General features: G+C 51.7%; 6 protein-coding genes across 6 annotated transcripts; 3 read left to right on the top strand and 3 right to left on the bottom strand.

The window, feature by feature from the left end:
- Positions 1-26: 26 nt before the first annotated feature.
- Positions 27-5,488, top strand: COCSUDRAFT_43947 (NAD(P)-binding protein; the record flags this gene model as incomplete). The annotated part of the gene is made up of 18 exons (XM_005645004.1): positions 27-57; positions 218-369; positions 491-656; positions 762-823; positions 932-1,043; positions 1,197-1,245; positions 1,348-1,388; positions 1,631-1,798; positions 2,063-2,186; positions 2,840-2,970; positions 3,238-3,392; positions 3,568-3,733; positions 3,827-3,888; positions 4,063-4,180; positions 4,473-4,521; positions 4,666-4,706; positions 4,900-5,073; positions 5,361-5,488. The coding sequence occupies 18 exons, from the start codon at positions 27-29 to the stop codon at positions 5,486-5,488; spliced, it is 1,929 nt and encodes a 642-aa protein (XP_005645061.1).
- Positions 5,489-6,420: 932 nt separating this feature from the next.
- Positions 6,421-9,144, bottom strand: COCSUDRAFT_57663 (hypothetical protein; the record flags this gene model as incomplete). The annotated part of the gene is made up of 7 exons (XM_005645003.1): positions 6,421-6,582; positions 6,828-6,971; positions 7,441-7,607; positions 8,280-8,471; positions 8,699-8,780; positions 8,892-8,968; positions 9,123-9,144. 7 exons carry the CDS (start codon positions 9,142-9,144, stop codon positions 6,421-6,423), a joined length of 846 nt encoding a protein of 281 aa, XP_005645060.1.
- Positions 9,145-9,664: 520 nt separating this feature from the next.
- Positions 9,665-11,878, top strand: COCSUDRAFT_48543 (light harvesting complex a protein). Its single transcript, XM_005645002.1, has 7 exons — positions 9,665-9,858; positions 10,003-10,056; positions 10,199-10,268; positions 10,393-10,477; positions 10,649-10,829; positions 11,094-11,196; positions 11,521-11,878. Exons 1-7 carry the CDS (start codon positions 9,701-9,703, stop codon positions 11,635-11,637), a joined length of 768 nt encoding a protein of 255 aa, XP_005645059.1. The 5' UTR covers positions 9,665-9,700; the 3' UTR covers positions 11,638-11,878.
- A 239-nt stretch (positions 11,879-12,117) lies between these two features.
- On the bottom strand, positions 12,118-14,919 carry COCSUDRAFT_25286 (light harvesting complex protein I-20). The gene is made up of 7 exons (XM_005645001.1): positions 14,756-14,919; positions 14,578-14,622; positions 14,120-14,282; positions 13,832-13,903; positions 13,393-13,506; positions 12,855-12,950; positions 12,118-12,557 (listed from the first exon to the last, which is right to left on the bottom strand). Exons 1-7 carry the CDS (start codon positions 14,863-14,865, stop codon positions 12,468-12,470), a joined length of 690 nt encoding a protein of 229 aa, XP_005645058.1. The 5' UTR covers positions 14,866-14,919; the 3' UTR covers positions 12,118-12,467.
- Positions 14,920-15,047: 128 nt separating this feature from the next.
- On the top strand, positions 15,048-18,011 carry COCSUDRAFT_25284 (light-harvesting complex I protein). The gene is made up of 8 exons (XM_005645000.1): positions 15,048-15,177; positions 15,430-15,527; positions 15,649-15,693; positions 15,884-15,953; positions 16,194-16,281; positions 16,581-16,789; positions 17,219-17,296; positions 17,653-18,011. Exons 1-8 carry the CDS (start codon positions 15,076-15,078, stop codon positions 17,740-17,742), a joined length of 780 nt encoding a protein of 259 aa, XP_005645057.1. The 5' UTR covers positions 15,048-15,075; the 3' UTR covers positions 17,743-18,011.
- Positions 18,012-18,946: 935 nt separating this feature from the next.
- COCSUDRAFT_18391 (scavenger mRNA decapping enzyme) lies at positions 18,947-20,573 on the bottom strand (the record flags this gene model as incomplete). Its single annotated transcript, XM_005644999.1, has 8 exons — positions 18,947-19,074; positions 19,217-19,340; positions 19,502-19,625; positions 19,724-19,770; positions 19,865-19,939; positions 20,053-20,154; positions 20,236-20,340; positions 20,424-20,573. Coding segments are annotated over 8 exons (855 nt in total), but the record flags the coding sequence as incomplete, so codon positions are not given.
- Positions 20,574-20,636: the final 63 nt, after the last annotated feature.

The raw sequence follows: 20,636 nt of genomic DNA, 5'->3' as shown, positions 1-20,636 counted from the left end.
AGAAGCTGAGCTGGTACACCACGGCCATGGAGGCCGTTGAAGGAGTTGATCTCACAGGTCAGTGCCTTTGTCTAGAGTCTTCCAAACGTTAAGGAGATCAATCAAATCCTGCGCAGGCTCATACCTTGAATATGCAAGCTGCTCCAAATGCGAGAACCCTGAGAAGGAAGATTTTCTGAGGGGAAAGCTAATGAGTCATTTTTGGGCATCTAATCAGGCAAAACGTCAGTTGTCACCGGCGGCAATAGCGGCATTGGCGTGGAGACAGTCAGGGCTCTGGCCAACGCTGGCTCGCGAGTCATCCTCACCAGCCGTTCAGTCGAGGCTGGAGAGAAGGTTGCGCAACAGCTTAAGGCAGAAGGCGTGAAGGTGAGGGCTTCAAATGCGAGTTGCATTGTGAATTTGCCGAAATTATCGAGATGTCAGAACTTGGCCTAGTACCTCTAAGCATGCACGCTGGTGGCCTAGGATAGCTATGCGTGCTCTGCAGGGTGACATCATAGTGAAGCAGCTGGACTTGGCAGATCTACAAAGCATCCGCCGATTCAGTAAGGCCTTCAAGGCGGAAGAGAGGGGACCGGATCTGCTGATACTGAATGCAGGCGTCATGGCCTGCCCGCTGTCGTACACCAAGGACGGCTTTGAGATGCAGATTGGTGCTCCATCTTCCATTGTCTCTACCTTCAGAAAGTGCATTGAACATGGGGTTCACAAAAGGGACTTCGCACAGCTCATTGTAAGACTGGGGGCTTCACATGCAGGCACCAATCACTTTGGGCACTTTGCCCTGACAAGGGACCTTCTACCTTCCATGAAGGCACTGGTGAGCTAGTCACTCTTATCAAGACTTGCAATCCTGCCTGTTTTGCCGAATATGGGGTGTGCATCCTACAATACATCTGTTTGAATATTGAGTGCCCTGCTGGTGCAGAAAACCCCAGCACGAGTGGTGGCAGTGTCCAGCAGAGCTCATGAAATGGGTTCAATCTTTTTGGAGGACTTGCACTACAGAAATCGGTCTTACTCTGCCTGGAGCTCATATGGTGCGCTCCAGGGTTCTTGACAACATGCTACTTGGCTTAAAGCACGCAATCCTTTTCGTTTCAGCATTCAACGAATTGCCTGATGCTGCCACTGTAGTGCTCATTTGTGCGCCTGCATGATGACCTGATGTCGGGCATGCTTTGCAAATGCAGGGCAGTCAAAGCTGGCAAATGTGCTGTTTGTCAAGGAGCTTGCAAAAAGGTGTGGCCTGATTCCACCTGCTGGACTGGCTGTCAAATGTCCTTCCTACATTCCGTTGTTGGTGTGCGGCCTGGATTTATCCCATTTACTATGTGTCTGCAGGTTGGAGGGTAGCAATGTGAAGGCGTACTCTCTCCATCCTGGTGAGCACATCTTTCACTTTTTTTGTACAGCTTGGCCAAATTAGTTATGTCCCAGCCTGCCCTGGAGCAGGAGAATTGTTTCTTCGCCCCGCACTCTGTACTGTGCAGGCACAGAGGAGGATTATGGTTACTGCTGATGGGTATCCTGTGGTGTCAAGACTTTCTATCAATGATCTCCGGCCGCAGCAACCAAGGTGATCCAGATGCGCCAAAGTGTCCCACCAACTCTGTGTGCCTAACAGGCGTGATCAACACTCCTCTTGGCAGGCATGTGTATGGCGAGAGCTACCTGGGCAGTGCTGTGAAGCTAGCAGTGGGCATCTTGGCCTGGCCGTGGTTCAAGTCTCCTGCTCAGGGGGCCGCCACCTCTGTCACCGCAGCCGTCAGCCCCGATCTGGAATCGCACTCCGGTGAGCGCTGCAAAATTATGTTTTTAGTAGCTGCTCATGGTTGCATTTGCCGTCAACTTTGCTCGCCATGCATGTCACAACATGGCAGGATTAGGCGGTGCACGCTCGCACAAAGCTGCATCTTTCTCGTGTTACTGGCTTAATTTTCTGGAGTCGTGCAGAAGGTCTCAAGACGGATTTGTATGCTGTGCTGGTGGCTTCTGGAGAGCATTCTGACGCTGTTTCAGGGCATGGATAATGCTGACTGTGTTGCTGTGCCTTCAGGCGTATACCTGCATGACTCTCAGATCAAGGAACCGTCAAAGGCTGCTCAGGACATGGAGATGGCCGGCGAGCTGTGGACAGAGACAGAGAAGCAACTGGCAGAGGCGGAAAAGAAGCTCAAACCGTGAGCTGGATTTCACAACATGCAGATCAACCATATGATGCACCGTTCTTTTACCAGTCGGGCAATGGCAAGAAGGCCGCTGTCCCTAATTTGACCGCGCGCAGGGCCTGAATACACACCGAGACTCTTTATTCCCTGACAGAAACAATAATTTTATTTGACATTGCCATTTCTGCGCATCTTCGCATGCCCAGGCGCATGAGGTTGCAGCATGCAGTACTGTGGAGGATAATCAGCCAGGAACATTGCTTGTATCCCACTGTGAAGGGTGATTGTGTTTATCTTTCTTGCTCGGGATGCTACAAATGCATGTGCCACCGCTGTTATAAGTGATCTCAGCATGCAGGAGCTTCCACATGTGGGAGGTTCCTTTGGCCATCTATGGATACAGGATTGCAGACAATTGTGATGGGATTGCCTTCACCCCATGCGGGAGTTGTAGAGCGGCGCATTCACTTCTCAGGTCTCAAACTCCCAAGCTTGCACTTGCCACGGACATCCATGTGATTTTGCATGCAATCGAAGTAACGTTGGTGTAACGCTTCCTCTAACGAGGTTTACGAGAACATGAGAAGCTGCTCGATCTCAGCAGCGAGATCCTGCTGCGACAATTTGTGCGCGATACCTGTTTTATTTGGTATTGCAACTACCAGAGATTTCCAGCCAGGCTCCATTAAGCAGGTCGGGGGTTTTTCCGACATCGAGGTCTACGTCATGGCTGGCCCCAAAGCCTTCAATTTTCACACCACCGCCTTGCAAGTTGTCGAGGGCGTTGATTTGTCAGGTGAGGTGCAACCTCTCCTCTACAGGTGCCGCATAAGATAATCAGTGCTCACCGTTCACGTTCATCCCTCCTGGAAGGTGGTTTCTATGACAAACCAACTTTCGACGATTTGAATGTTTGCACGCACCTTCGGGATGTGCATTGTTCCAATGTATTTTTGGAAAGGAACATCACTACCTTATCAGGAGGTGTCATGACTGAGCAAGGGGGCTCATCAGCCTTGACAGCAAACATGTTCTGATGAGATGCGCTGTTTGTGGCATGCAGGCAAGACTGCCATTGTGACGGGTGGCAACAGCGGTATTGGGGTGGAGACTGTGCGGGCTTTGGCAACTGCGGGTGCCCGGGTCATCCTGACAAGCCGCTCTGTGGAAGCTGGCCAGAAGGTGGCTCAGCAGCTCACAGCAGATGGTGGCCTCAAGGTCCGTCTGTCCTGTCTTCTGCTCTCCTCACCCATCCCACTGCAGTATCCAAGTGGAGGCTCCAAGATACCTCTAGAGGGCAGAGAATTGCTCCACATAGATGCTCATGCACCACTAACTTGGTATAGCAAGTGGTGCCAGCACTTTCTGCAGCAACGGTTGGGCTGTTCTGCAGAGTGATATCATTGTGAAGCAGCTGGATCTAGCAGATCTGCAGAGCATCCACAGCTTTACAAAGGACTACCTGGCGCATGAGAAGGGCCCGGATCTGCTCATCCTGAATGCAGGCGTCATGGCCTGCCCAGAAGCCTACACCAAGGACGGATTCGAGATGCAGATTGGTGGGTTCCTGACAGCTTTGGGAATTTTCTGTTTGCATCGGAGTCTGAACATGTGACCCTTTCAAGGACTGACGTGTGTGCTGTGTGTTTCAGGAACCAACTACTTTGGCCACTTTGCGCTCACAGCCGATCTGCTACCTTCCATGAAGGCCTTGGTATGTCACCAGCAGGACTCAAAACCTTCACCGGGCGACTTGTGGGAACAGGAATGATTGCCTGAGGGTGCGATGCAACAGCAGGAGGTCCTTCAGACTGAGAAGGGCCACCATTGTGAATAGCTTGCAGGATTTTGTTCTCAGGGACCTGACCCGGTTGTTTTGAGCTTGCAGGGAAGGCCGGCGCGCGTCGTTGTGGTGTCCTCATCTGCACATGCCGTACATCCATCCCCCATGACTCTGGATGACCTGCACTACAAGAAGTCAAAGTATGCTTGGTGGGGCGCTTATGGTGAGCCCACACTGCTGCCCATCCATGATAGAGTGAACCTTGGCTTCTCCATGCCACAGCGCTGTGATTCAATTTAAACTGCATGCATGCGCATGGCAAGTGCTTACAGTCAGGGCACTATAGGTGCTCGTATGTAATTTTCTGCGCTAGGAGGCCTCAGATGACATCTTACTGGGGCAATCTGTTACAAGACAGCAGGGCAGAAATGCTTGAAGCATCTCTTCAGCTCTCTCCAAGCATGAGATTTCATATTTTCAATCATGCCAATGATGTCATGTTTCCTCCCTTGCAGGGCGCTCCAAGGTGGCGCTCATCCTATTTGCAAAGGAGCTGTCACGGAAGTGAGGAGCAATTCGTGCTGTCCTGACCATGCATCACATGTCACAAGTACATCTCAGGACTGTGCGTAGCTATAGCCGTTGCACACGCCAGCTCATTGGACAGTGCTGACTCACAGCTCTCACATGGATTGGTTGGTGCAACAGGAACGAGGGTGCCAATATCAAGGCCTACTCCCTGTGTCCTGGTGCGAGGCTTCACCACAGCAACAGTTCACCCTTCGCAGGCATCAGCTTTTTGCATCAGCACCACACCATGCATGCAGACTTTCACTAGAAGAATGTTCACGGAAAGCTCATCTAAGATGGCAGCGCATCGTTACATGACAGCTCATGAGCAGAGCTAAGGCAAAGCTCAGATTCGGATTTTGATTCCTGCAGGTGCCATCAAGACCCCGCTGCAAAGGCATATGGGAACTGGGGGCCCCTTGACTTGGGTAAAAAATGGTATCGGACACATTCTTGGGGCGCTGACCATGGGCTGGAAAACTCCCTCCCAGGGAGCCTCCACCACCCTCACAGCAGCGCTCAGCCCAGATCTGGAAGCTCACCCAGGTACGTTCTCTAACTCTGAACAAGAAGTGAAGAGTTTGCTATTTCAAGCACTTTTTAGAGAGGATGGAATGCAGACATGTCGGCAGTACGAGCGCCAGTGATAGGGGAAGGGGCTGCCTTGCAAGCCCACATCATGCATTGCATGTAACTCGAGATGATGGCTGCGTTGACAAGAAACTGCCAGTCTGGCCTTGAACAGAGTCACAGAGCTGGTGCCTAGCTGCGAAGGGGAGGTACACAGTAGAGTACAGAGAGAAAATGGCAACAGTTGTCTCTATATTCTGCAGGCGCGTACCTTGTGAATTGCCAGATCAAGGCGCCCTCCAAAGCAGCCCAGGACATGGACATGGCGGCTAAGCTGTGGGTGGAGACTGAGCGGCAGCTGGCAGAAGCTGAACAGAAGCTGAAAGTTTGATGGACATGGCGGAACATTGAACAAAATCAATTTGAATGTTCAATCAAGAGAACCTACCAAAACATAGCATCAGGTTTCAAACGACAGGGCTAGCTCCTGTGTCTTGCAAGAGGGTTGACTCAGAATGTATATTTTAAAATTTTCCTGTTGAATGTCTCAAGTCATACAGCACTGTTGACATTGCAACATGCTGGCTTGTCCCTGACTCATGCTAAAACAGGACCCTGTGCGTGTCATGTTCGTGACTCGGTGTCATGTGTATAATCCGTGAGTGAGATGCAAAGTTCTTGTGCTTTGTGCCGTGCTATTAGTGCCTACCCCAGCAGTGGTTGCAAACCTTCATGCGCATGGTGTTTGTAGTTGAGTACAGTCTGCTGGAATTGCTGTGACCTCAGAAGAGTAAGTCTTGAATAACAGGAAGCAAAGGCTTGTGAATCACTTAGTGTTACATGTTCTCCTGCGGAGTCTGGGAAGTGTTACATATTGACAGCCTCATCAATCCTGATGAGGGTAGCACAATTGTGCACACCGTGCTGTGCAGCTACCAGACAAAACAATGCCAGCACCCACTTGCTTGATACAATCCTTTGCATCCATTTGAGCATCAGACACTGAGCGTTTGACCTGGGCACAGTCGACCACACATTCGAATTCTCTCAGGCCCCACAATCTAATGTGAACGCAGTAGTGTCTATCTGCCTCTTCAGAGCAGTCAATTGAAGTATCACAGGCCCCACCATGTAAAGTGAACATGACACTGTCTATCAGCCTATTCAGAGCAGTCACTCCGCTTCAGTGCCACAGGCAGCGCAGCACTTCATGGGCTCTGTTGAGTGACCACCGCTCCAGAGTGTCTATCAGCCTGTTCACAGCAAAGGAACCCGCTACAGTGCTACAAGCAGCGCAGCACTCTCATGGACTCTGTTGAGTGATCACTGCTCCAACATGTCGGCCAGCCTGTTGTAGAACACAGCAAAATCCCTGTCATGGTCCAGCATGGCTTTCCGCAGGATGCTCTCGCACTCGGCTGGCACAAAGCCCACCACCGCTGCGTGCCCAATCGCTGCATGCTCTGCTTCTCCCTCGGCATGCACCTGCATCCACACAGTAGTAGTTGTCAGGACCCGCACACATCTCATCAGGCCAGCCAAGTGTATCACATAGGTTCATATATACTAGACTTCCTGGGGTTCATCATACGGTGCTAGGGGGAAAACTGCCTTCATCACATGTGCTGAACGCAGGTCTTGGGATTCATCGTACGGTAGTACGGGGAGCGAAGTGCCTTCGTCTTATAGCCAGAAAGGCAACCGGAAGCCTGAAAATGGCAGAGTGGCACCTCGAGGAAGATCCACTGGGAGAGGCCCCTCTGCTGGGGCACCAGGACGCGCTCATTCAGTGCCCTGAAGCTGTCCAGCATCCAGGTCTTCTCATAGTCCGCCAGGTACTCGATGGCCAGGTTGTAGCCCATGGCATAACAGGCCTGCACTAGACATGAAACTTGACATCCCAGCACCATTTCGAAAGCTTTGAAAACACAATTGATGTACTACGAATTGCATGGATGCAATGAATAAGTTGATCAAACCCAGAATTCTGACGCTTCAGTCTGACAGCTGAAAGAGAGGGCGTGACCTAAGAAGTACCATATGTTCGCAGCTGTTTCCATCACAATTTTTACCCAAGCACAGAACATTCCTGTTGCTACAGCCCTTTCCATCACCAATTTGACCAAGGATCAGAACAATTCTATTGCTACAGCTCTTTCCATCATACAATTCACCCCAAGTTCAGAAAATTCCTACTGCTACAGAAGCGAGAGTATGCTGCTGACACGACCCACTCCATCCTGAAGGATCCGGATACAACAACAGTGCAGGCCACCATGAGGTTGTTGATGGCAAACTTATAGTGCATCAATTTGAAGCAAATAAGAGAATGGAGAGCAGTACCTGCTGGATGGGGTCGGCGGTGCCGGGGCCGGACATGATGTCGGCCATCATGCGCTGGAACAGGTGCAGCGACGCGGCCGGGCGCGGATCGGCGGCCAGCGCGGCTTCCAGCGGCTGCCGCAGCAGGTCTGCGTAGAACTCCGAGAACAGCTCCCGGTGCGTCTTGCCTGCGCAACGGAAAACTCTCAATTCGATATCTTAAGCGCAATAGAACTGGATTGCGCTTAAGATGGTTTGTCTGGGATAAGTGCAGAGAACAGTCCCCAATGCGGCTTGCCTGCGCCGCACAGATAGCTCTCATGGAGATGCATGCTCAATGCACTGCAGGCTGTGTACTGGCTCAGCCTCTGCACTCCCACAGCTGGTCATAATTACCCCAAGGACCCCAGATCTTGGGCATTCTGTGCTGTCTTTGGGAGCATAAGCTTCTCCTTGCCAAGAGGCACTAAAAATACAACATGGTAATGACCTCTCAGCAGGGCGGTATCAAAGACTTCCATTACTTCCATTACTCTGCCTCCTGCAAGAGAAACATGCAAAGACAACAGGGGACGCATGAGAGATCAATTGACGATCTGGAAGCAACACTGGTGCGCATGCAGAGTCTTTGCAATCCAGCAGATTGGCAACATAAGCACATAGCTCAGGTCCAGGGACACACCCTGGGTCTGGCCGTTGTGCACCACCAGATCTGCACCTGAGTCCTTCACAAGAGATACACAACGCTCTGGGAACGAAAATGGATTGCTAAATCACTGATAGTGCTCTGCATGCATGCATGCATGTCTGTCCAGCCTTCAGGTCATCCGCCTAAGAGATGTGAAAAGTGAGGAACACACCCTGCGCCTGGCCGTTGTGCATGCCGTACTCGCCGGCGAGCGGCTGGATGAGGTTCTTGAGCGCCATGTCACGCGCCACATAGTCCGAGTGGCCGATGGTTGACTGGACCTTCAGCAGCACCGCCGTGAACGCCGGGTTGAACGACTCCAGATTGTACGCCAGCTCACCCATCACCCGCCTCATCTTGCCCTCTGCGCAGAGCACAGTGTTTGAGCTGCCATCATGCAGAGGCGCTGCAGCATAATTGTTATTACAACGTTCCAGTCCTCAGGACGAGGTACATCAAGTAAGGCTTGTAATATTCTTTCCACTCTTCTGGGCTCTTGCACTTCTCCACCCGTCATAGGCATGCAGCATGCGGGGGTGCAAAGGTTGTGCGGGATGTTTGAGTCACATGTTAAGGAGGAAGAGTGCGCACCCCAGCTGTCTGCCGGCAGGCTCTGCAGCAGGTTGTTGAAACGCCGCAGGGCCTGGATGGACTCCCCATTGTCCAGCTCCGCCTGGCGTGTTCAGGATCAGTCATTCAGCACAGTTGTTATGACTGGGGAAAAGGGCGCATTGCTAAAACACGCTTTCCCGCATTGGTGCAACAAAATTCACTGATAGCTCACCTCGAGCCTTTGGACGGCCTCCCTAGTGATGAGGGCCTCTGCACTGCTATTGACCGACTCCTCCAAGGGGTGTGCAACTGTTGGGACAACATCAGTGGGGTCAAAGTGAGTCCACGATTGGAAAGCTCCCCAGACGTTCACAACATATCAGTTATCATCGATAAATCTTGAAATGGCAGCCAAGGTCGCACCTGATAGTTGCTGGGGTCGGGATGGGGCCAGGACACTCACAGGCCTGCATGGCGTGCGACATCTCTGCGAGAGAATAGAAATTCATCATGCACAATACCTTGCGTATAGCTTTCGCACTTCACGCAGACAATATTTCGAGATTCTGGACAGCATGAAGCCAAGATCTTCAACTATTTGGAAACACTCTGCAATTGCAACAGGGACACATGACATTGACGACCACAGATCTGCTCCGCGAAACTGTTTCCTACCCGAGTAATAGTGGGTCTGATGTGCAATGCTTCACGCTGCTGGATGTGCAGGGTTCTGCAACCTAGGGAGTGCATCTGAATTGCGGCTGCCATTTCACTTGCTCGCACGTAAATTGCTGACAATAGTCAAATAATGATAATTCAGCCTAATGGATCGAATTAGCACAATCAAGTCGTCACATGCTTGGGAGAATTTGTGAGGAAGGAGAAGATGAGGCATGTCGGAAGAGCGACGCTGCATGTCGAAGTGGCTCGCCGAGGCGCAGCCGATCCACAAAGGATGAGGCTTGATTCTGGATTTGGCTTTGCGCAAGGCGACAAAGCATCGAAGAAGTTTTGATTGAGCACCGTGGGACGGTCGCCAGCATGAACACCTCCATGTTGACCTCCTCCTTCGTCAGCAGGGCGGCAGCTCGCCCTGCGCAGGCCCGTCCCCTCCCGAGCAACGGCTCGCGGGTCTGCATGAAAGCGGGCAACTGGTTGCCCGGCAGCAAGACTCCTGCGTACCTCGAGGACCTTCCAGGGTACAGCCCTGATCGATGACTGGATCAGACGTTGTGATGTGGGCTTGTAGAAAGGGACAGTATCGATCTGGGGCGAAGGGCAACGTGAAATTGAAGCAACAAATATCAGCTATTGCCATCACTGATCCTTTCACTTGACTGCAGGTCGTATGGATTCGACCCTCTGAAGCTCGGAGAGGACCCCGCCTCCCTGAAGTGGTGCGTTGCTGGCCAGCAACAGGTTTTGATGTTCCACTGGTCCTGCTGTGATGTCCTGCTTATCATGCAAAGGGGGTCCAATTGAATACATCACCAGATTAGTTTCAGAATCATTTCTAATATTTACAATTTGCTGCTGCAGGTATGTGCAGTCTGAGCTGGTGCACTCCCGCTTTGCTATGGCCGCAGTGGCCGGCATCTTGATCCCCGAGGTGCGTCCTCAGGCACTCATGACATGGATCCTCTGGTGAAAGAGCGAAGAATGGAAGAGTGCGATGTATGATATGCTGACAGAAGTCTTGTGCAAGCGATCAGATCGGCAATGTCACTGTGCAGGTCCTGAAGGCATTTGGCGCTGTCAACCTGCCGGTGTGGTATGAGGCTGGCAAGTACGCGCAGGAGAGCTCGCCCATTCCATTCAGTGAGTCCCAAGCAGAATGCCAGGATTAGAACGATGCATGCCAGCAATTCTGCAACACTCTTCTTGTTGCAGCAGCAGGAACTGATGGTGTTGCAATGTCTCATGCACAACCAACTCGCATTGTTGTATCTGGCTGCGTGTTTAACAACTATCACCCTGTGCTTTGCGCAGACACACTGATCGCCCTGGAGATCTTCGCGTTCAACTTCGTGGAGATCAAGAGATGGCAGGACTTCAAGAAGCCCGGCAGCCAGGGAGAGGAGGGCAGCTTTGTGGGCCTCGAGGGCTTCTTCAAGGGCACCGGCGAGAACGGATACCCAGGCGGCGTCTTCGACCCCCTCGGCCTCTCCAAGTGCGATTTCACCTCTACCCTTTTTATCTCTTGCCCAGAAGTCACTTCCTACATCATGCCGCTATCCAAACGCTGCTGCTGAATTAAGTACCTGCAACAGTGATGTTGTTTCCTACTGCCTGATATACGACCCACGAGTGTACACGGAGACCTGTTGAGGTCATTGCGTTCTGGGGACAAGAGTAATAGCAACATAGCAGTAGGTGTTAGTCATCATGGAGGCGCGTGCAGAGATGTCTAATCATGCCGGTGTACTGATTGCAGGGGCCCCGGCTACGAGGCAATGAAGCTCAGGGAAATCAAGAACGGCCGCCTCGCCATGCTCGCCTTCATCGGCTTCGCATCACAGTACCTGGCCACTGGCAAGGTGACAGTCCTTCTCTCACCCCAGCAGCCTGAATTGCACGATCCATTTAATCTTTAGTGCTCCCGGGTCGGGAGATGTTTGTAATGTTGACAAGCGACCATTTATACACCTAGGCACCCCTTCCTCCCTTCTTGGTGCTCAAACTGCCTTGTATGTTTGCACTTGCTCTGGTTTGATCCGATTCCAAAGATATATCCCTCAATTGTTTGCGCTTGGAGAGGTTGAGCACTCCTCCTCCAGGCTACTTGTGCACCTGTTCATACAATGCTGATCACTGGAGACCAGATGATTCCTCGCTAACTGGGTTGTGTGTGGTGTTTGCAGGGACCCATTGAGAACCTGTTGGACCACTTGTCAAACCCCCTGGCAAACAACTTCACCACCAATGGCACCTCCCTCCCAGCACAGGCTCACCCTCTGCTGTCTGTGCTCAAGCCCTGAGACCTGGTGGCGTTGTGCCCAAGAGAAGGCTTGGCATTGGAGTGCATTTACCACCAGCCTACTGTGTATCCTGTCTGTCCCTCGAGAAGACTATTGTAAAGCAATTGAGCGAATTGAGGCTATTGCCTGTTTGAAGGGTTGTTTAGAAAGAGATATCATCTGCCTGCCGTTTGGACAAATGCTTCAATGGATGTGGAAAACAGAGAGGCATAAGTAAATATTGTAAAGAGAAGACAATTCCCTCGGGAAGCAGCCTGAACCATACGTATGATTCTTGCTGCGAAAAATTAATAGCACTCATCCTCTTCACTTGCAGCGCTCTACTGTGAGCATACAGCAAGTGGGCATTGAGCAATGATCCTGTCTTGAAAGATAATGCTGAAGACCTGTTTGCAGCATGCTCAAGCACAAGCAAATCTGCTGTACTACTGTATGTTGTGCAGCTCGGACAACAAGGGACATCAACACAGGCGTCATTTTGCCAATACTTTTACAAGCTCTACTAAAGTAGATGTTCTTCTCAGTACCTTCAGGATTTACAACAATGCTCATGGTTTGATCTGCAGAAAACAAACAACATGCCTCCTGACTCATCTCATGCCTCGGTCGACAGAACCAAAGGCACCCTCAAAATTGTCCCTACACAACGTCAGAAGTGGTAACCAATTCGCAAAGAAAGCCAGATGGCTAGTAGCCACGGCCTTTCACACATTCAGCACCATCGCCGCAGGCAGCAACTCCTCTGCAGGCGCAAAATTCTCCAGCGCTATGCCCAAAAATTAGCAAACACTAGCAGATGCGCCCGATAATGTGCCGGAGACTTCAGCCGCTTAGGTGAGGTACGGGATGGAGACGCCGTTGGTGGCAAAGTTGGCGCCCCACGGGTCGGCCAGGTGGAGCTTGAGGGCCTCAAGGGGTCCCTGCACAGACATCACAGGACACTCTAAAGAAGCACTAGATCCACAAGTGACTTATCAGCCCAGCCTATCTGTCGCAGTGATTTGCTGTGTCAGAGAAAGAGAAATGCAGACACCAGTGCAAACGAGCGCAAGAAGGTGGTCTCCCAAGTGCACATCATGCAACACCACTACGATGATCCAGCAACCCAACTTATGGCGATATGGACGCGTCATCTGCCTGCTTATCTTTGAGGAAAGCAGCAGATACATTAGTAGCGTTCATGTGCTGCAGCCAACAGTATGGAAATGTGGGCTCACCTTGCCAGTGGCTGCGTGCTGGGCGATGAAGCCAACAAAAGCGAGCATGGCGAGGCGGCCGTTCTTCAGCTCCTTCAGCTTGTTCTCCTCGAGGACCTGCCAGGCCACCCACAGCAGTCAGTGCCAATAGCAGGTAGCGCAATAATTATACCACAGGAGCCTGCGCACTACCTAAGGCTTCTAGCAGGCCAATCTCTTGCAGGTGGTTGTCTGCAGGATCACAACACACTGCATTTGCACAGTGCACGTGCTGAGCATGCAATCTCTGCTGAGCATGGACACAATTGAAGCATGCACAGCAGATGAAATCACCCCATTTAAAATATGTCCCACTGAGGTGCGAATCTTTGACTGTTTGAATGATTTTGCGGAGGCCCACAATTGACTGGCTCTTGCTTTGATCTGGCGAGTCCAACAAGGGGTCGGGATTTGACAGCCTTCACTGCAGCTTGTCTGCAGACGGACCTCTTGGCAGATATAGCATGTAATTATGATAATCATAAATATCTCCAAGGGCGGTGCAGCAAGTAGCAAGTACCTTGGAGTCCTTGGAGAAGCCGAGGGGGTCGAATGCGCCGCCGGGGTACTTGCGCTTCTCTGCGTCCGGCTCTGCGTTGCGCTGCGCCTCTGCTCCAGCAATGGCCACGAACTCCTGTGGTGCGCCAAACAAACCAACATGAGCAACACATCCCACCGTGCCAGGCCTTCCAAGGTATGTTTCATGGGGTTGAGATCTCCCATCATGCCAGCAACTCAAGTCTTCCTGTATGCTCTCAGGATGAGGTCATCTCACATGCACTGGAAATAATAAATTCAAGCAAATACTGTATTGGTCGAGTAATAGCTGGGCAAGTGAGCGCTTTGACTTCGTGACATTTTTATTTCCTGAAGTCAGCAGGGAAGAGAACTCTGTGACATAGATTTGCTGTATGCAGAGCTGACAGGGGTTGGGCAGGAAAGGGGAAAGGGGCGCGCACAATGGCGAGGAGGGTGGACAGGTTGAAGGGGACGGGGATGCCCAGGTAGGTGGGAGCGCCGCCGTTGACAGCCTGCAATTCAAAGTGAGTCTCAAATATGGGTCTGCACACCATCTGGAAGGGCTTGCAAATATGCTGATGGCTCTGGCGTATTGCCCCTTCTTGCCACCAGCACTTTGGCATGCCCTGTGTCCAGACAGGACTATACAAGTGGTGGCATGAGAAGGAGTCATCGAGGCCGGCAGAATCAAGAAGGCTGGTGACTGATGTGAATATCAAAGGGCTCACCCAGAGGGGTGCCTGGTACCAGTCTCCCTGGCCCAGGAGCTCTGCGCCGAGGGCACCGGCAACACCGGCCATGGCCCACCTGGAGTGCACCAGCTCGGCCTCCTGGAAGCGCTGCAGGTTGGCGGGGGTGGAGCCCAGACCGAAGGGGTCGAAGCCGAATGACCTGCCAGGCAGCACAGCCAGTGTAAGGGGTCCCCCTTCCAAGCTTTTTGATCCTTGCCAGTCATGTGGGGTCCCGACCTCAACAACCCAATCTCCATCGATCCAAAGGACAACTTGGAATTCTCAGGAATTTAATAATGCTCATGCGCATGCAATTATCCATTAAATGCACATTCCTTTAGCCTGTGACCTCCAGTCAGTGCTTGGCATTGCATTGCTATCTGCTGCTTCAAGGGTGGTCTTATTAGAACGCTACTCGAACGTGCGCATTTGCAAATCATTGTTCCAATGCTCACCCTGGGAGACCGTCAAGGTAGGCTGGGGTGTCGCTGCCTGGCAACCTGTGAACAGTCCAAGGAGCACGTTAGTCGGTGCAGGTGCTGCAAGATCGAACAACGTCGCCCACATAGGCCTGTGCTCAGAATAGGAGGATAAAAGCGAAGATATGTTACGCTGGCCGATCGTAGCACCCACCAGTTGCCTGCCTTCATAACAACGCGCGAGCCGTTGCTCTTGGGCAGCTTGGTGGCCGGCCGGGCGGCACCCCGGGCCACGAAGGAGGAGGTCAGCATAGCGGCAGCCATCTTGATTTACGACTTATAAATCTTGTGCCGCGATCGAAAATTTGACAGTGCCACAGTCGAGCCTCTCGATTTGGTCCTATCCGAGCTCTAGAGAATCACGCTTGCCGATGAGGTTATTAAATATCCACCCTTTCGAGCTCAATCCGGATCGCCTCTGCCTCGCCCAGGAAATCTCGAAAGGAGTCCCCCGTCGGTGCAAAGTTGCAGACAATGGCGAACGCAGTTGCCATGAGTTCCCTGCTGGGCTCCAAGAGCGCGGTGGCAGCCCGCCCCGCAGCGTTCAGTGGCAAGGCTCGCACAGCTCGCGTGCAGGTGAAAACGCAGGGGACATGTGTTGCTGTAGCTGTTGGGGCAATTCAATATTGCCAGGGACTGCTAGCGCGACTTGCTCCAGATTGCTCGATCAACATTGGGCGCACTAGGCCGATGGATTGTGGCATGTTTCCTCAGCAGGACAGTGACCTGTGTATAATGATATACATGTTGAGAAACAATGGATATCACTCTTAAAAGAATATGGTAATGCAGTGCAGTATGATGACCAGGCATGTTTGATGCTTGCAGGCCAGGTTCGTTGCTGTCAGTGCAGCAGACAGGCAGGTCTGGTTCCCAGGCAATGCCCCTGCACCCCACCTGGATGGCTCGCTCCCAGGAGACTTTGGGTGAGCTTACTCGTCCCAGCTCTGGCCACTTATTTCAAACAGGCACACCTTTTGGACACCTGCAAATCATCAGTGCCTTTGCAAGCTAGGGACCTTGAATACCTTTCCTTAATGCCTGCAGGTTCGACCCTCTGTCACTTGGATCGGACCCACAGCTGCTGAAGTGGTGAGCCATCGGCACATGCTCCTTCCCTGGGCGCACATGCGTGCACCCCTTTGTGCAATTGAGAGGCTTAGAGCCGGAGTAAATTCTCAATGAAGCCTCTCAGATCTGTTGTGAAAACAGGACATCAGATGATCTTAGTCGAACGAGAACACAGCCAGAAAACTGAAGACATGTGCGTGGTGCTCTGCAGGTTCCAGCAGGCAGAGCTTGTGCACGGCAGGACTGCCATGACAGCTGTAGCAGGAATCCTCTTCCCTGCGGTGAGACATGCAGACTTTTTGTGTGTTGGCTTCTCTTCTCTTTCAACGTTTTTCGCAGACGCCAGTAGAGAGCACGCTGTTTACACACGTCTTACCTTGAACACAGCATGCTGACTTGGCAGCATTCACTTTACCGCCGTAGACACCAGCGATTCAAGTATGGAGTATCCAGCTCAGAGGAGTGAAGTGGTGCATGGGGTAGATGGGAGTGATCTGAGTGTGTGTTGGTGGCTTGCGCAGGTGGCCACCAAGGCGGGTGTGGTGAACATTCCCCAGTGGTACGACGCCGGCTCTGTGTGGGTCCAGAACAACCCCAACTTCCCCTTTGGTGCGCCACAGCCCCACAACATCCCTTCAGCCCTTTACAAGCCTCTGTGTCGAGCAGAGTCCAGCACACGAAGCATCATACGTTCCTGACTGGATCGTGTTATCGTCATTACCTGTTTTGCAGCATTGTTGTCAAATTCTTCCAACAAGATCGGGCCCTGATAGGCAATCAATATGGGTCCCAGCTTGCAGATCAGAGTTCGGGTAGCTCAGTATGTCACTAATTGCATTCTGTGTTTTCTTCTTGCATCAATGCTACAGTGAACATTCGGTCTGATGCATGTCTTTGTGTGCGCGCAGCCGCGCTGCTGTTCATCCAGATCATCCTGACCGGCTGGGTGGAGACCAAGAGATGGCTGGACTTCAAGAACCCAGGCAGCCAGGCCGACGGCTCCTTCCTGGGCGTGACCGATGACTTCAAGGGCGTGGCCAATGGCTACCCGGGTGGCAAGCTCTTCGACCCCTTCGGCCTCTCCCGCGGCTCTGAGGGCCAGCTCCAGAAGTACCAGGTGCGCCTCCTTTTTGTTTTACACAGTTGCTATTAAGCTCAATGTGCTTCTATTCTGTGTGGCTTGGTCTGCTGTTCTTGCATGCAAACTCACGGTGTCAGTAGGCACGTTGGAAAGCAGAGTATGATTAGGCAGGAAAATCATCAGGAAAATTTAATTGTTTTCAGCAAAATTAGGCATCATCATCAGTCTGTGCAATCACTTGTGCACAAAGCACAAGTGATTATAGGTTCATTACTGTGGTGGGTTTGCTAGGTTACAGTTCACTCGTTTATACAAAGCATCCGTTTCCGGGGTTGCGCGATGTTGTTTGCACCGAGAACATGTTGTTTGAGAGGCCGGATCGAGCATGACTTGGGCCGCTCAACAGAGGTCATCAATTGACAATCACACAAGGCTTTTCTTGATCTGCTTTGTGGCTGCGCGCAGGAGAACGAGATCAAGAACGGCCGCCTTGCCATGGTTGCCTTCCTTGGCTTCATCGCCCAGCACGCCGCTACCGGCAAGGTGGGCACCCTCTCCCATCTAACTTTACTCTCTGCAGACTTCACACGCCCCATGATCACTCTATGATGCTTGCAGCGCCATTGGTTGTCAGACCCACCGCATTGACCTCTGTGATCTTCTCACCAAAATATACCAGGCAGGACAAGTCACAACTAGGGAGGCAGGACAGCCTCTTTGTTTTGTACAGTACTTGTATGTGACTGTGGTAGCCTGCCTAGTGCAATTGCTGCAAGGTGGGATCAGCAGGAAACATACCATCAATTCGAGAGAAGCCTATCAGGCAGACATGCAAGCAGCAATGCGATGACAAACAGAACAAGTTGATCACTTGCTGATCTGTGGCTCTCTTACCGTAGGGCCCCATTGACAACCTGGCCGATCACTTGGCCAACCCCACAGCCGTCACCTTTGCCACAAACGGCGTGTCTCTGCCATTCGTGCACTAGACGGTCTCTGCGCTCGAGCAGCAGCTCTGTGCATTCACAAGAGCTGTGGCTTGGGCGCGGTGCTGTCTTGCAAGCTGTATCTGGGGAGGAAGCAAAGCAATGCAAGAGCTGGGAGTTACTTGGCGGCGCTCTGTAGAACATGACTGGACAGGCCTGGCTGTTGCAGAATCCGAAAAAATGCTATTACATGAGAAGACAATATATTGAGAGGAATTGTTCCTCTGCGTGCCCACATAGAGTGGTATCATTGATGTAACATCCTGCAGTGCATGAAGCCGCTCTTTATTGCTACTGAGCTCTTTTCTCTTGCTATCAACGCAGTTCCATTGCTATTCTGTCCATAGTATTACTCTTCATGAAAATTATGAAGATCTCATGAATGCATGAACTCTTACTAGCCAGTAAGGAACCTTTCCCCTCCTGAAACCGTACGGTCCTGCTGTGTCATCTTCCGTTTCCAGCGTCAAGTTGATTACAGACACAGGATGCAAAAGCAATCACTCAACTCGCAATCTCAAGAAATTGACAGCTCCCTCTAATTGTACAAGACTCAGGTTCTATTACGCTCTGCCACGAGAAGCTTCAGCTGCGTAATGCAATGCTGGCTGTGTTTTTGCCTCCTCCAAGAACTGCACAGTGCCAAATAATAGATGAGTTCGTCATCTCAATCAGGGGAGATGATGATATCCACTCATAGTGGTCCTCACATGCACACCAGAAGTCCTTAGACTTCCATGCATGCGCACACGATCTGAAAGATAGACGCATCAGGGTTCGTGCAGACTCGGCACAATGCTAAACAGGCAGTCCTACTAATCATCCACCCAGCAGGGATCACAAAGAAGTATCACTCCGGAAGGATACTCTTTCAATCATATGCCTGTTGATGCCATGCCATGACATCATTGGAGGGCCACGCGACAATGGCTGGCAGGGGCCAGGGCTGTCTGCCATGGCTCCTTGCTGCAAAGGATCAATGGAGACATCTACAGCCCTTGATTCCCGTCCGCCTTTTCTGCTGCAGCCACCCTCCGCCCTACCTACTGCATCCACCCTCAGTGAGGTCCAGGGGACTCCAACTGAAATGATTTGAGATGATCAATTGATTCAGAGTCCCCTGTGAGGTCCCTCCAGGGGGCACTAAATACAAGTTTATGGTGCCCCCCAGGGGCCCTGCAGCCCTCACAAACAGGGCTGCTGAGGTTCAGGCTGCATCCTCAAGGCTGTCAGAAGCTTTGCGCTTGCGGAAGGCTTGCAGCAGAGGATCCCTCTCCCCAAGGATGAAGGTCAGCGTCCTCTTTGCATAGTAGTCTGACATGAGCACGATGTTGTCTGCGCCATACACACACATAAACTTCTCAGCTGCTAATGGTTGACATTCCAGCAAGTCATAAGCTGCCAGAGAAATTGGTACAAAGAAGATGCTTATGTCATTAAGGGCGCGACTGCAAAAGAAGCCATGTGCTGTCCGCACCGATGATGTCATTCAGTAGATGGGCCTTGCCGGCTGCCATGCCAGCGCCAGCATCAAATTTGACGTGCAAGAAATGGACATGCAGATGATAGTAGCTGGGCTGATAATGGATGTACACTCGCAACTCATCCTCCCTCACGCCGTACTTGTCCACCAGAGCCTGCACAGAAAGCAGCAAAGTCATATTTCTGCAGAGCTCTTATGTCATGCTATGCTATTTTTCAGACATGAACAGTCTGCTCAGCTCTCATGTCACTCTATCTTCCAGACGGTTACAGTCTGCACAGCTGCCAGGCAATTTTGTCTGCAGCAGGAGTTTGGGATGCTCGCCTGAGTGCCCTTTCTCAGGATGTTCCGCAAGAGAGGCAGGTGCTCTGACCGCAGATCCCTCAATGACCGGATGTCCCGCCTACATCGAAATCACTTCTCCCTCTGCAGCTCTATGGGTCACTAAGCAAGTAACATGCACTGACTGCCGCCCTCAGCCACTTTTATTAGATAGCGCACCTGTGCACGATTGATACGCAGTAGAGAGCATGCAATTGTGTCTGGTCCTGAAAGAGCAGGCGAGAGGACCATTCAAGGCACGGCAGTTTATGCAGGAAAGGCAAAGGCTGTCTAGTGAGCGCTAGAGACAGGAGTACTCACCCATTTCATGTCGGGGTGGACAACAAAGCCAGTCTCCGGATGCCTGTCCTCAAAGATCAGCCTTTCCACCTCAGCCTGCACAGATATCCTTTTGGGCACCCCATGTAGACACATGGATCAGCAATTGCTCTCTTGGTTGAGGACTGGCATGTCATCATCCAATTGTGAGCCACCTGAGGAGAGCTCACCTTCTTCTCCAGAATATTGTAGACCCACTGTATGCGCGACGGCGGTATGGACTCAATGTAAGGGAGTGTGACCATAGTATATGAGCTGGGGGTCTCTGTCACCTATATCCATCTGCTGGCAGTTCAGCATATTTGCACACAGACTGAGCTCCACCAGGACGAGCTCAAAACAAGAATGCATACCGAACAGTACTGCTGCGCTGTGAACTTGCTGATGTGTCTGTCTGTGGCTGGATGAATGACATCTATGTTGATCTGGCCATCAGAGGGGTCCAGTGTGCCTGTGTACTGTTTGCACACCCAGAATGAGGCTAGGCAGTTTTCAAGTCATCAGGGTAATCTTGGACGGACAATATCAGTATCCAGCGTACCTTGGCGTACACATCATTGTGGAATTGAATGTCCAAATGAGTGGCGGAAGTTAGTAAGAACGGCAATCTGCCCTCGTCAAATGCTCGGCGCCTGAGGGAAATGACGGCATCGCTCTCATTGCCTTCAAATCTGGAGTAGGAAGCCACAAAGATATTAATAGCCTAAAGCCTGTGTCAGTAGATAAAAATAGTAGATGTGGGCGATGTCACTGC

Source organism: Coccomyxa subellipsoidea (genome assembly GCF_000258705.1).
Source record: "Coccomyxa subellipsoidea C-169, whole genome shotgun sequence".
NCBI lineage: Eukaryota > Viridiplantae > Chlorophyta > Trebouxiophyceae > Coccomyxaceae > Coccomyxa > Coccomyxa subellipsoidea.
The sequence above is the reverse complement of the archived record's forward strand: the minus strand, read 5'-3'. Positions and strand labels throughout refer to the sequence as shown.